This window comes from Penicillium mononematosum, assembly GCF_028829835.1.
Source record: "Penicillium mononematosum strain IBT 11891 chromosome Unknown utg000005l:1.0-9366267.0:1.0-9372171.0, whole genome shotgun sequence".
NCBI classification, from domain to species: Eukaryota; Fungi; Ascomycota; class Eurotiomycetes; order Eurotiales; family Aspergillaceae; genus Penicillium; species Penicillium mononematosum.
In genome coordinates, this window is record NW_026643275.1 from 1646311 (window position 1) to 1660268 (window position 13958).

A 13958-nucleotide genomic window follows, 5' to 3' on the forward strand; every position below is an offset into this window, starting at 1 on the left:
CTCAAGTGGCAGCGCAGTTCCAACCAGAGCTCCAGGACGAGATGGAGGATCGGGATGAGACGACAGGTCCCAAAGATGCTGACCCCGACGTGTCTCAGCCTTCCCTGATGGATCGCCTTGCATCTGAGCTTTTTGGTGACCAGGTGGTGTTGTGTATGCCTGGGTGCCTTAGGCATCACCACTCAGTAGTTGGATAGTTGTTGGGAGCTTGCTTCCTTCTCTCCCAATATGACTCTCTCCTCTCTGCTTCTTTGGTCCCTACACCGTAGAGCCCAACAGGTTGGCATCAACCCTGAGTAGTTCTCGTCCCGCTCGACTATGAATGACGTTCAGGATCTTGTGGATAATCGTCTTAAACGCAAGCGAGCCAGTGAGACCAATTAGTTTCGGCGTAGAGGAAGACATTATCATTCTTTTCATTTGCGATGTCTTGAAGCAATTTAACCCTAACTAGGCTCACTATACTACTAGAACATGAGGCATTCTGATATATAATTCAGTACATACGACCATAGGGTGTGGAAACAGGGCTTCCCGTCCGCTCAGCCGTACTTAAGCCACATATTCTGCACGGCCAATACTCAATGTGCCCTCAGCACCTAAGCGGCACTCTAGATCAAAAGTACTTTGAGCCACCTAAACAATACAAATCACTGTGGCTAGTCTAGCTATGATGTCACGGTTGAGGAGACGAAGAGACATACACCCAACCTACCAGCCGGTTTTTGTCAACACTCATTTTTAGGCAACCAGGTACCATGAGTAAAATCATTATATACTTAAGTCCCATCAACAGCCATCCTTAGTAGTAGCACCTATATTAACTCTATCATATCGACGAGTGATTACCAATCCTAGCTCTAGATAACTAAAGACCCTAAATACCCCACTACACGCCCTTATATAAAAGTCCTATAGCAACTATTCTTAAATAAAATAGATTTAACCACCGTAATCAAAGAACTAAGCTTACTTAATTTTAAGAATAATAATACACTATAGGCTCTCTAGAAGCTAATCTATAAGGCCGCTACCGACTTTCCTTCGAACTATTCCTTATTACTAGCCCTTTTAGTTAAAGCCGAAAAGCTCGATTTATAGCTATCTAAACTAGAACCTAAAGATATACTATAGAAATAGTTAGGCTACTTTAGGAGCATATAGCGCGATAAGTAGGATAGGATCTCACCCTATATATCATTAAGATAAATAGTGTCCGTATCTAAGTTATCTACTAGATAGATTAATATAAATACCTTCTTAGTAAGGCTACTAGCTATAACTTCTTTTAGTTAAGGGATAAAACTTCGTACTTTAGGCTTAAGCTTATTAAAGAAGTGTTTAGAGGTAGACCCGACGAAATATAAAGAGGGAAGACGTTAGGTATAGTCCGCTCTTTAGAGATAGTTACTATAGTATAAGATAGATATATTAGAACTACTAGTAGCTAATATATACGCCGCTATATAATAGATAATCTATACTAGAGGGTTAATATAGAAAGATGATCGACCCGATAGTCCCGAGTACATTTAACAAGTTCTACTTAGTAAAATAGACCTTTAGGATAGAAGATATAGATTTATAAAGGGGCGATAGTAGCTATAGAAGGAACGGTTCTTATTTATAGCAGAATATAAGGATATTAGCCTAGATACCTAGCAAGTTACATGAAAGGTAGGGCAGATAATAGGCGAATTTCTTTAATATAAATACCATATATTTTGAAAGAACTTAGCAGAATCTATCTACCCTCGTTTATAAAATTGTCTAGGATCAGAAGTCCCAAATTACCATCCGGCCGTCGCTCTATAACATAGCAATATAAGTCGATAATTTGAATTGTGAAAAACCAGGCAATCCAAAGCTATAAAATCAAATCCTAAGAAACCGCCGCAGGACCGTTTCTATTTCCCCATCCGTTAAGAGAAAGTCTCCATCTACGAATTGTTAACAGCATCCCGTCAACTACAATAAAACAACTTGAGTTATTGCACAAGTTGTACATGGCAGTTTTCAATAGCCCATTAGAACTCAAAGCATACATTCTTCTGACCTCTAAACTAGATATCTAGATCAAATTCGAGGCAAAACATTGAAGATCGGCTGGCCAAGGATACAGCAAACCCAGGCATGCATGTCTTCCTCCTTCTAATCCTGTCTTCAATTAGAGGTATTTTTCAATAGCGAGATGATAATATGAAACTAGTCAATCTATATGTGACCATCATCGCTCTAACCCCACAGGCGGTCTATACCATTGTTCTCAGTCCAGGCTCCGGCGCCCTTTCCTCCTATCTCGCACTTGGGATGGGGTGTCGAAGGGCGATAAGGAGATGTTTTCCTCCTCTTCGGCAACAGGCAAATGTGGGGTTGGAAATTTAATCCCTGGGCGACACAGATCACCTAGATTTTTCCGTTCCTCACTTTTCAGAACCCACTTTTCTTCGCCATCTTTCATATGTTTCTCATATGGCAGTGTGGCCATCCAATCCGACCACTTGCGGACAACTCCTATTGCAATATCCTTAGAAGTTTCAAACCATTCCACGTGTGATTTGAAGCAACCGGGGCACTTTTTCTCGATTCTTCTATAGTGCATCAATTCCAGATGCACCAGAGCTTCAACCCGCGATATATGTGGAATTTTTTGTAAATCAGGCATACTCGCGGCCCCTTTTTCCTCCGGAAAGAAAACCTGCATAAACTTTTTGCACTGTTTATTCCATTGTTCTAGACGGCGGGGTACGTTTTGAGATCGTCCAATTTTCAAGTGCCCAAAGTTTGGACGTTGCCAGAAAATGTACATCGAGCCCTGATATTTGATATCGCTTTTTTGGAGAGGCTTGGTAAGAAGCTTTGCAAGCTCTTCAGCTGTTGTTCCCGAGAAGGCTTTACCGACGTAAGGTTTGAACTCTTGGATCGGATTGACCACAGGCGGCTCTACTTGGACAATTTTGTGCCCTGTAGATTTCAAAGAAGAGGACGGAGATGTTTGAGACAGTGCTGCCCGGCCTAGGAGATAAATCCAGTGAAAAACAGCACATAAACGCTCATTCTCTACTGGGAAAATATATCCACAGTCTGAGATCTTTGAGAGCTCCTGTAACTCCTTTCTCCAGCCTTGAAGTTCTCGAGATGCGACCTTCCGATGTGATGCGCAGAATAGCGCTTCTATCAGCTGTTGAATGACTAGCAGAAGCACGCTAGGTTTGAAGGTGACTAGGCTTTGGAGTTGCGCTGAAATAAGTCTGACAGTACGATGAACTTTGCATCTCCTGTCCTGGGTTGTCCAAGCCGGGCATATCCCGCTATTTTCCCCTAAGTGCTGGAGAAATTCAAGCGGTATAATTTTGAGAAGCGATTTTGGAGTCGGATCCACTTCTTTTGGGCTTCGATGCGAAAGTATGGATTCAAGTATAACCGACGATAAAGAACCTTGATCGCCTTCTAGATTCGTTCTTATCTGCAGGGGAAATGTACTTGAGGCCCAAAAAGGATTGTTTCGGGGTCTGAGAACTCCGTGTTGATCTCACTAACGGTTGGCAATTTCCATACCGCAGAGGTTGTCTGCCGAAAGCGCTTGGTCTTGCTTGACCTGAGGAAAACAGAAAGCAAGCTAATATCCTCCGGCGATCGAGGCGTCAGAACTATAATTTCGCTCGTTTCACCAGAGGTCTTGCTGAGGAGTACTTCATTTTGTTTCCGCTTGATTGTCGACGAAGAGATATCCAGGTTTAGATGCATGGGGCGCGTTTCAATTTTGAGAGCATTGACGCCAGCTTTATTTCTGCATCTAGAAATCGAAGTAGGTGGGGTCTGCGCGGATTCTGTGGCAAGTAAGCCAGCGTTTTCCGTAATGACTTGATTTGTTGTGTTCAGTCTGGCGGGGGAAGCCTTTTGTAATATGGTCGATATCTGGTTTTCAGGCACTGTCTTGCAATCATTGCGATGTTTTAAATCGCTGGTGCTCGACGGCAGAATGCCGACAATGTGGCTTGTTGGACCAGATGGAGCGGGCATTTGTGGAACGCAATACCAATATACACGCAGGAATGAGCAAAGTCTCGACGGGACTCTGATTGGTGGTACTTTGGATAGTATTTTGTATTCCTTCCAAGCCAATATAAGGGAATAGTGTGGTTATAACTTCATTATGGAAAGAACTCCGGAAATCGGGCGATATATCTATTTTTGGTTCGAAGGAACGGCATGTATGTTGGTTTCTAGTTCGCATTATTGGCCCTCCAGTGGACGAATGGGGGTGGTGGAAGATGGACTCGCCCCATTCCTCGGAGTTGATCGCTCTTGATGTGGTACGCGCGCAAAACTCGGCTCGTGCCGCACCGTAAATCCCCCGCTCACAAACCAATTCGGGGCATTATTTTCTCCCCAGAGCTCAGAAAATAGGCAACCCAACCAATGCATAAGAATCTACTATGTATTGGTATTCTTTTAAGGTATAGGCTCTTAAGAAATAGTGGTGACCACGCACGGATTAGCTCTAACTGTTCGGAGGTACCTTCGCTCGATCCCTGTCGACGTTACAGATGCTAAGGTAGCCAGTGTTTTAGCTCGCGGGGTCAATGCGGTTATCTCGTGACTCATCCTTCTCAGTCCAGTCGCGCGACGATAAAGCGGTGCTCAATCATTATCACGTAGTTCGTGAGGATCGAGCATTATAGGATATAACCAGCAATATTGTGACCACTCTCCAATATGGCGTGGTATTTTTAAAGTATAGTAGAAACCTCCACTTCAATCAATAATTTTCGTGTCATCGTGATGCTCCACTGTGTGATTTATTGAGACGGACGGCGTTGGAAGATGGAGCACCTCGAGAATAGGGGTGCAATGAAAGATAAGGCCAATAAAAATTAGCTCGTCGCAAAAAGAGTGGGGCATAAGTCCTCCGTTGAACTTGGACTGAATGTGGACTAAATGCTAAATAGATTCCTCTGATAAGTCTCTAAGTAATCAGCGATGGGCAGTGTATTCTTTCCTAAACGACGTTCATATAACGCTCACCAGTGTGTGGGGTGTACAGGCCAGTTGATTTTGTACATGGCATTTGTAAGTTGAGCTTGCCTATGAATCGTGCTGGAGATGTTTACCTTCCGTACTGCAGTATGACCTTGTATGACTTCCCGTCGTTTGCTTTTTGTCTTCTCATCTATTTCTTGCTTCTGAATGGCTCAACCAGTATGTCCATATTTTATTGTGGGACTAACGCTCTTGTTTGTGATTGCTAAGCAAACGCGCACTCAGAAGTATATCCCGTCTCCCACCAGCCGAGTCTGAGAGTTCTTGGCCCCTTGACAATCTTCCCTAACTCAACAATCCCTATCTCATCGGAAGTAAGATCACGATAGTTATCGGCTTTGATATGACGCCAGCGATCAGATACCACTGGCTTCCATTGGGTCTGTCGCTCCACCCCTGCTTGATAGTTACTGAGGGAAAGAAATAGGTGGTTGGTTTCTGCTAGCGCTAAGAGTCGGTAGTAATAGTTAATAGCGTAAACAAAATATTGGCGAATTTCACAATTCGACAATCTCAGACAGTATAGAAGCCGGTAAATATGTAATCCTAGATCTAGATTCTACATAATACAATCAAGCTAAATAAGATTTCCTTAACTTAATATATAAATCTCGCCAGGAACTGCCATGCTAGACCTTGCAAACCAAAACAGTTATAAACAAGTGTTGAATTGGTATCAGTTAGCACTTTTATGCGTCTTAGCATAGCCTAGATTAGTTCTGTATTTGCGGTTTCTCTTCGTTGACCGCGGTCTAACCATGCGGTTTTGCGGTGCGATGCGGTTGGAATTCTGCCTAACTATATTTAGCGCGGTTGGGGGGCGCGGTTGGCCTTTGCCTACCTATGCTCCGGTTGTGACGATGCCTAGCTGTACGGATGAAAAGCGTGGAATGGTCGACCATTCCCGAGGGAACAGGACAGTAGGCTTGCCCTATGAACTAATAGAAGCCAGAAAATATGGCCTGCCATATCTAGATGACCCGGTGCAGACAACTAACTTAATGAAACAACAACCAAAACAACTACTACTACTACTACAACTACGACTACGTAGCAATTTTGGGGGTAAAGTAGGGATGAGATTAATTAGAAGAAACTGTGACAGAGATGTCGGTGGCGTTCTTGATGCTAGTGGATGTGAACAAGGCCAGGGTACGTTTGTCGAGTGCGTACTGCAGCAAACTGCCGCCGGGTGAGACTTGGACTCTATATCCGTTAGGGAAGGTGGATGGGGGCAGAATGATTTCCGTGGGGGCGTCAATATTGGGATCAGACGTAAACTGCAGCTTGAAAGTGGTCGAGTCCTCAGAAAAGCCGAAGCTGATGGGAGTGCCAGCGATGGCGGCGGGGTATGCACGGCTGTAGTGCTTCGCCAGTTCAGGATAAGGCTGTCCAGATGTACCATTGTACAGGTTCTCGTACGCCCAGCCAATCCAGGAAACCATATTTGCGTCGGTCGCTGCCATGGCATCTGCCAGGCCCTGCATCTGCTTATCATCACCCATCCAGAACGTAAGCTCTGTCAGCACACCAGCGGTCTTAAGGCGCTCGTTGTCCTTGTGGCGGTTGTTGAGAGTGGTGGAAATAGAGCCCAGCTGCGGCGGGCTGTAGTAGTGGAATGAATGCACTGACTTCGAGCCGTCCCCGAGAGGGACGTTGTTGAAACCCGATGAGACGTCCAGGGTGGCGCCTTCGAACCAAATGAGCGTGTCATTGTCCACGGTACGGATCTGCCAAGTCGCACGGTTCCAGAGCTCTTCCAGGACCTTGTGGTCGGCAACACCTGGCACTAGCAATGTTGGATCTGCCCACGTGTCGCCCACCCACGGCTCATTCAACAAGTTATATCCGACCACGTTGGTCGTCTCGGCATACTCTGACGCCAGAGTTTTCCAGTACGCCGCAAACGCATCGCCAAGCCCGTTGTAGTTGTTGTATAGCCGGCCGAATGCATTGCCCACTGCCACCGACGTGTAACTCAGAGACCAGTCAACAGTATCACAAAGCGACTGCGGCGATGGGAAGCCGTTTTCATCCACAGGAAACGGTGTCAGCTTAAGGGGGAACGGATACATCTTGCTGCTAGATACCCAGTCCTCCTTAACAAACCACTAAAAAACCGGGTGAGTATCAACGGTGCCAAGATGGGATTATCTCTACTTACATCAGGTACGCCATGGCCGCAAAACTGCCGCGACAGGCAGTCCTGATGCGCGTCCACCAAAACATAGAGGCCATGGTCCTCGGCCATCTTGGTCTGCTTCTTCATGATATCGAGAAATGTCTGGTTGTACGACCCACGCACAGGTTCTGCACCGGCCCAGCTGTGGCCCAATCGCACGATGTTCAGACCTAAGTCGTGCAGATTTTGGACATCTTGTTTGCCAAACGACGAGATACCTGGCACCCACTCCAACTGCCGATGCCACGGCGGCTCCTTCATAACGACATTGGTTCCGTGGAAGAACCGCGTACGGTTGAATTCATCGACGATCTGATGCGTATCTTGGTTCACCTGGCTGATACGAGCCATTCCTGGATGAGACTTGTACCAACCCTCGGCATCCTGAGCTAACACGTCCGCCAGTAGTGTGCCGAGAACCGCTAGCAGCGATGCAGCAGCAATGGGAGTGAACAGCATTGCAATGAAAGGACCAACCAAGTCAGTCCCAGGTGAGAAACGGGAAAAGAGACGGAGGGAAGGAGCGTTCAGACGATAAAAAGAACTAAGGGAACACAGGGAGAGTATTTGCTCTTTACATAAAGCAGGGTTACATCTTGTCGGTCAAAGTGGAGCCGAAACCTTACTAGTGTCAATGGTGTATTCAAACCCACATCCCACTAATCCCTAACTAAAGAGGTTTTGGCTAGTAGAGTTGGTGAAGTACAGCGTACTCCAACTGTAGACAATCTTGAAGAGTCATCTGGATTTCTGGCTTGATGAAACAAATTGTCGTCGTTAGAATCTGTTCCTGTTGTAACTAAGACCTGTCTACCACCGGTTGAGGCTTCAGGGATTATGGCATCCTGGTAAGTTTTCGAGATATTTGCGTCTTCTAGGTATTGCAAGCCAAATATGTGCAGATTCGCCGTGGATACATTGTGAAGACTCTGCGGATGTTGCACGCCAGTCCACCATTTGATGATTATTGGGACGAGCCCATACTCGCGCTTCGAGCCAGCAGAAATTACGGTCTCACGGAATTTTGCGCAGGCATAGTTCTTGTTGGTGTCAATCGAAACCCAGTGGAATGACAATATTACGCTTATCATCGATGCCGCTATGCATAGAAGGGTAATTATGCCGCTGGTCTACAGTCTATGGATCATTCAGTGCAGTATAATGTACTCGACCCAACGCACGGCCCAACTCCCGGTGGGAATTGGACCGCACGGGTTGAGAGCAAAACCTCACCCACCATTTTTAACCTCCATTTAATATCACCAAAAATGCCTTTTTCATCCCAAATATTGGAAGATCGGATCTGTAGTACTTTGCAAGCCTGCTATGAAAATTGATAAACCTGCAATTTCAGTATTGGCGCGGGAATTGGACATTCTATACCACACCCTGAGGGGTAGAATCAACGGTCGTAAATCTAAAACTGGCCACGCTAGTGATAATAAAGCCTAAAACCTAACTAAGAGTAGGCATTAACTTATTAGATTGATATATTGAATACTGCAAACGCTCCCCTAACTATAGATATAATCTAGAAGTGTGCACGTTAAATTCTTCATCGATATGATCTAGATCTAGGCCTCGGTATAAACTAGGTCTACCGTTTTATCAAACGCCTGTCTGATAAATACACCTATATTAAGCAAAAGCTAGTAGAAAAGAGCCGCCTAGAAGTAGTTATACCTAGTTATCTTATTACCTAGTATACTCGCCTAGATAATACTATTTAGCGGTTAAAGATCGGATCGAAGAATAGAATATCTATAACTTTGATAAAAGCGGCTAGACTACGGCAGAATCCGCAATATCCGCGGATATCTATAATTCATATCCCCAAAGTACGGATTTGGATATTTTTTGATATCCAATATCTGTAGTCGCATAGATTTAGATATAGACCTTATATCTATTAGATATTTATAGATAACTAATAGATATTAAATAATATAAATATACCTAGATTTATAACCTTAAGGGGTATATATTATTATTATATTTTCCCCTATATTTTTTATATAGTAGTATTATTATTAATAATAATTAAAGTCTTGATTTTTTATAGTTATATAAACTTAAATCTTCTTATTTATATATACTATTTATAGATCTAACTAGAAGCTATCTAGTACACTTAGCTATTTCGAATCCGCCTTAAATAGCTTAGTATACTCTTATTAACTAATATCTCTAAAAGCTTGTTATTCTCTTTAATAGTCTTATATAGTTATTTTTAATATTATTTTCTTTTATCTATCAATATTAATTAGTATTATTATTATTTAAGTTATTACTACTACTCTTAATATATTAGATGGCTTTTAATCTAGTCTTTTAATCCTTCTCTTTATTATTATTAATAGACTTTAAAACTTTAAATTATAATAATAAGTTTTAGATTTAATCTAATAGAGTAGTTTTACTTTAGGATAGACACTCTTTAATAATCCCTAACTTCTCTTACTAAAGATCAAAGTTAATAGTAAATTAATATAATATTAAACTATAGATTATACTTAGCTTTAATTAAATATAATTAAATAGTTATTTAATACTAGTACTATTAATAAAAATAGATAGAATATCCTTTACTACTCTAGCTAAGATTAAAAAGCCTCTTTTATATTCTTTTTTTAAAAAATTAAAGTTTCTATTATTTAATTCTATAAAATATTATATAATCTTATTATTATTTAGTTTTATAAACTTTTCTAATAGCTAATTCTAAGATATATAGATAGTATTAAAATTAAAATAATAATTATTATTAATAACTACACTAAAAATCTCTAATACTATTAGATTATTAGTATTATAGATAAGTATCTTCCTATATTAATTAAACTCTTAGTTTAGCACCTTTTAATAAGAGTTTATATAATTAATATTATCTTACTAATTAGCTAAGATAAAGTACTAAAGTTTCTTTATGAGTAAGTATATTTAACGACTCCATCCGATGCCGCAATAGCTTCATACGAGTCCGATACTGGGCATTTGTTGGGATACTAAAGCTCCTGCGAGCCAATCTTCCTAATAAAAGTCGCCTGATCGCCGCACTGACCCTGAAGCATCTGATCCATGAATTCTCATCCAGTGGCGCGCATGTTAAACCACACGCTAAGGCCCGGCACCCCGCGCCGTCCCGAAGCCGTCCAACTTTTTGACGATCGCCTGCGCGACGTACCTCCTTGCATAGTCAAGTATTCTTCCATTCTCATGAGAATCAACATACCAAGACCTGGATTCGAGAACAAATTTTAGGTTATGTCACCTCGATCCCTCTTTTCGTTCCTCGACTCATTGTGTTCATTTCAACCAGAATGTGAAATTGTGGATACGTGTATTCACTAAGACAACGCGTTATTTTCAAACGGATAGAGGGCATCCAATAAAAGGTATTTGACCAATTAGTGGTATGCAGCGACAACTGGTAGACACCCTCATTACAAATTTCCCCACAGCCCCACAGGCTCACAGTTCTGGTTCAATGATAGGAGCAAATATAACCCCATGTCAGAATACAGACCGAGTACATGGATTACCGAGTCCAATACCATGGAATCATGTGATTTTAGACTATGCAAATTGCTTACTAATTGTGTCCGACCAGACTGTCAAAAACGGACCATTGTTGTTTTTTAGTTAGTTAGAGAACTTTACCATCGTGAATTTACCAATACGTTCGCCATACACCTGATTTCCGTCAGTTATAAGCCCGGAATCGCTTCAATTTTGATCTCTTTTCCATCCTTTTGTTAAATCTCATATATATTAAGCCCATATTTGCCTAGTTTTAGACCGGCCCCTAGCTATACAGAGATAACAACCCCTAAATTGAGACAACCCCTAAGAAGCATCAATAATAACATTGGAAATCCATTTATAAACGTCAATCGAACCGTCACGATATCGGATTACACTCTCTCCGCGAATTCGTCCTCTCGCGTTACCTTAAAGGACATATCGAACTAGGAGCTATAGCTCTCGATGATCAAAACCATTATAGAGCAGTTCGATATCTAGGATCTATATAATCCGGAATCAGATATAGAACCCGCACTTCCGAAAGAACCGATCGAACCGAGTTAGGAGGATCTAAAGAGAGATCATCTAATAGACTAGTTTTATCTATACGGCGTACTAAATACGTAATATAAGAGAAAGCTTAGTATATATAAAAAGAAGCTCTAGGTAGAAAGATAGTTATAAATACAATCCGCTAGAGCATCCATAAAAAATACCAGGTTTTTATAGACTAGGAGATACTATAGGGACTATTTAGGAATCTACGATAGCGGGTCTCACCGGAGTACAACCCTATATATAGAGTAAGCCTTCGCATAGTATAGAGGAATCTAGATAGAGGTCTAGATAAAACAATAGATATTAATTAGTGGCTACTAAATTAATAAACCTTATAAAAACGCTATATAAAAGTAGGGATTATAGAGGCTAGGGAAGCTTTAATCTAATTTCTAGAAGCTATATCAGTGATTTTACTAGAATTCCATATAGCCTAAATCATTATAGCTAAGATAGCCTCTACTAGTAAGAGAAGCGAGGAAGAAAGATAGGCTGATTTTGTAAACCTATTTACTCGGTATAAAGCCTATTAGCTTATAGCCTATAGAAAATAGGTAGTATAAAGAGGCCTATCAAAAGCTATATTTTTAATATAGTAGGGCCACTAGGAAGCTTAGCCCGGAGATTTAACAATAAGTAGCTTAGCTAGTAGATCTACTAGTAAACTAGCTAGGAAGAAACCATCTAATTTTCCTATTAAAAAGCGGTTCTATCTATATAGTAAGATAAGACATACACTATAGAGATACTAGGCTATATTCCTAGAGGATAAACCGGCTAGTATGCTAGATACATACCTAGACAAAAAGAAGGTATAGGATAGAGCTATAAAAGTAGACCTTAAATAGAGAGCCTTTGTTAAAAAGAAGCGAGTAGAAGAGAAAAACATATAGGCGAACCTAGTTTTCTAGCCTAGAGCACTAGGCTTCTTTATAGCTAAGAACTAGCTAGTGAACGACGCATTTAAGATCTAGAAACCCGTAAAGATCGATCAGAAACATTCTAAGATCGATCACGAATATTCTGCGATCGATCACGAATATTCTACGATTGATCACGATCATTCTACAATCAATCATAAACATTCTATGACTATTCACGATCATTCTATATTCTACCAAACCAGTTATAATCCTCTCTATAATAGATAGCTTATCGATACTAGTATATAAGTCCACATTTATAATAACCGGAGGTTATTCGTCGAATTTTAGAAGACGACGAGCTCAATTTAGGTAGGAGATATAAAGACAATAGTAGAAGGAATCGGAACTATCTTAATCTATAGTATTAGCCCTAGGAACGAAGCACCGCTACGAATAGATTTATTTAATATCAAATACTCGCTAGGTTTCCATATAAATATTATCGCCCACAGTTAGATATTTAAGATAATAGGAGCGTTCTTAAACTTTAAGAAGAACTAGATCGAATAAGACGAAATCCCACTATATACTATATACCGGGATTAAAAGCTTCCCTAGTTAGTGTAGCCGAACTAGCCATTAGTAAATATAGCTATAAAGAAGTCAGCTAGAGAACCTATATCTAAAGCCTCTATTAAAACCTAGTATCGTCGCCTAGGCTATATTAGTAAAGAGAGGATTGAAAAACTCACTAAAATAATAGAAGGTGTAAAGATAACTAGTTATAACCCTAAGAAGCAAGAGGCTTCGGAGAAATAGGTATATAAAGCTTACTAGTTAGCAAATATACCTAGGCAGATCTTATAGAGGAAGATAGGCTAAGCCTACGGGGTACTCGGTAGAGTGCACTTTAACCTCATATAAAATCAGCCTACGTATAATAGATATATCTAGTTAACGCATTTCTATCTTAATAGGATTAGATACTACTTTATATTCACTCATATAAAGAAGAAGGACTACTAATAGGCTATTAGGAAGTTTATCGCTTTAATCCGAAACTAGCTAAATGTTAGAATCAAGGTCTTCCACTATAATAATAAGCGTAGTGCTAGTAATAAGGTTAAAAATATAATTGAAGCCGAAGGCTACGTTATAGAGCACTCACCTCCTAAAACACTAGAGATAAACGGACTAGTAGAGAGATCCGGAGGTATAATTATCTAAATAGTAAGGGTATTGATCAATAAAAACCCGGATCTACCGAAGACGCTCTAGCCGGAAATAGTATATATATTAGCATACATACTAAACCGTATACCAATAAAGCTAGTAGATAGAAGATAGATCATACCTTAGATAGAATTGATAAAACTAGCTACACTAGATAGGATAAAGGACTAGCGAATCAACCTTTTAAACCTTAGGGTGTATAGCTACTTAGCGTATTTAAGAATCCTAGATTCAAAGCGTATATAGTCAGACAAGATATTACTAAAAGTAGAGATCGGATTCCTAGTAGGGTATATCTCTAAAAACCTATATAGGATCTAGTTTCCGTATAAAGGGGGACAGTATAGAAGGGTAGACGTTATCAGAGATACTATTTTCGATAAGATATAGCGGTATACGACGGCGAAGAAGCTAGAATCAGAAGATACAGTTAGTACGCTAACAAATACGCTAGAAGAGAGAGAGAACTAGCCTACGCTCCTAATATAGGATGAAGCTCAGTCTAAACTGAGTACCTAGATATAGATACCGTTATCTATAGCCCGCATCGC

The 13958-nt window shown here is 40.9% G+C and overlaps 2 protein-coding genes across 2 annotated transcripts; one reads left to right on the forward strand and one right to left on the reverse strand.

Moving 5' to 3' along the window:
- Positions 1-4156: 4156 nt before the first annotated feature.
- Positions 4157-4352, forward strand: N7519_008719 (uncharacterized protein; the record flags this gene model as incomplete). The annotated part of the gene is given in 2 exon segments (XM_057295494.1): positions 4157-4214; positions 4231-4352. The coding sequence occupies 2 exon segments, from the start codon at positions 4157-4159 to the stop codon at positions 4350-4352; spliced, it is 180 nt and encodes a 59-aa protein (XP_057143376.1).
- Positions 4353-6125: 1773 nt separating this feature from the next.
- On the reverse strand, positions 6126-7684 carry N7519_008720 (putative endoglycoceramidase; the record flags this gene model as incomplete). Its single annotated transcript, XM_057295495.1, has 2 exons — positions 6126-7154; positions 7208-7684. 2 exons carry the CDS (start codon positions 7682-7684, stop codon positions 6126-6128), a joined length of 1506 nt encoding a protein of 501 aa, XP_057143377.1.
- Between the last annotated feature and the right edge of the window lie 6274 nt (positions 7685-13958).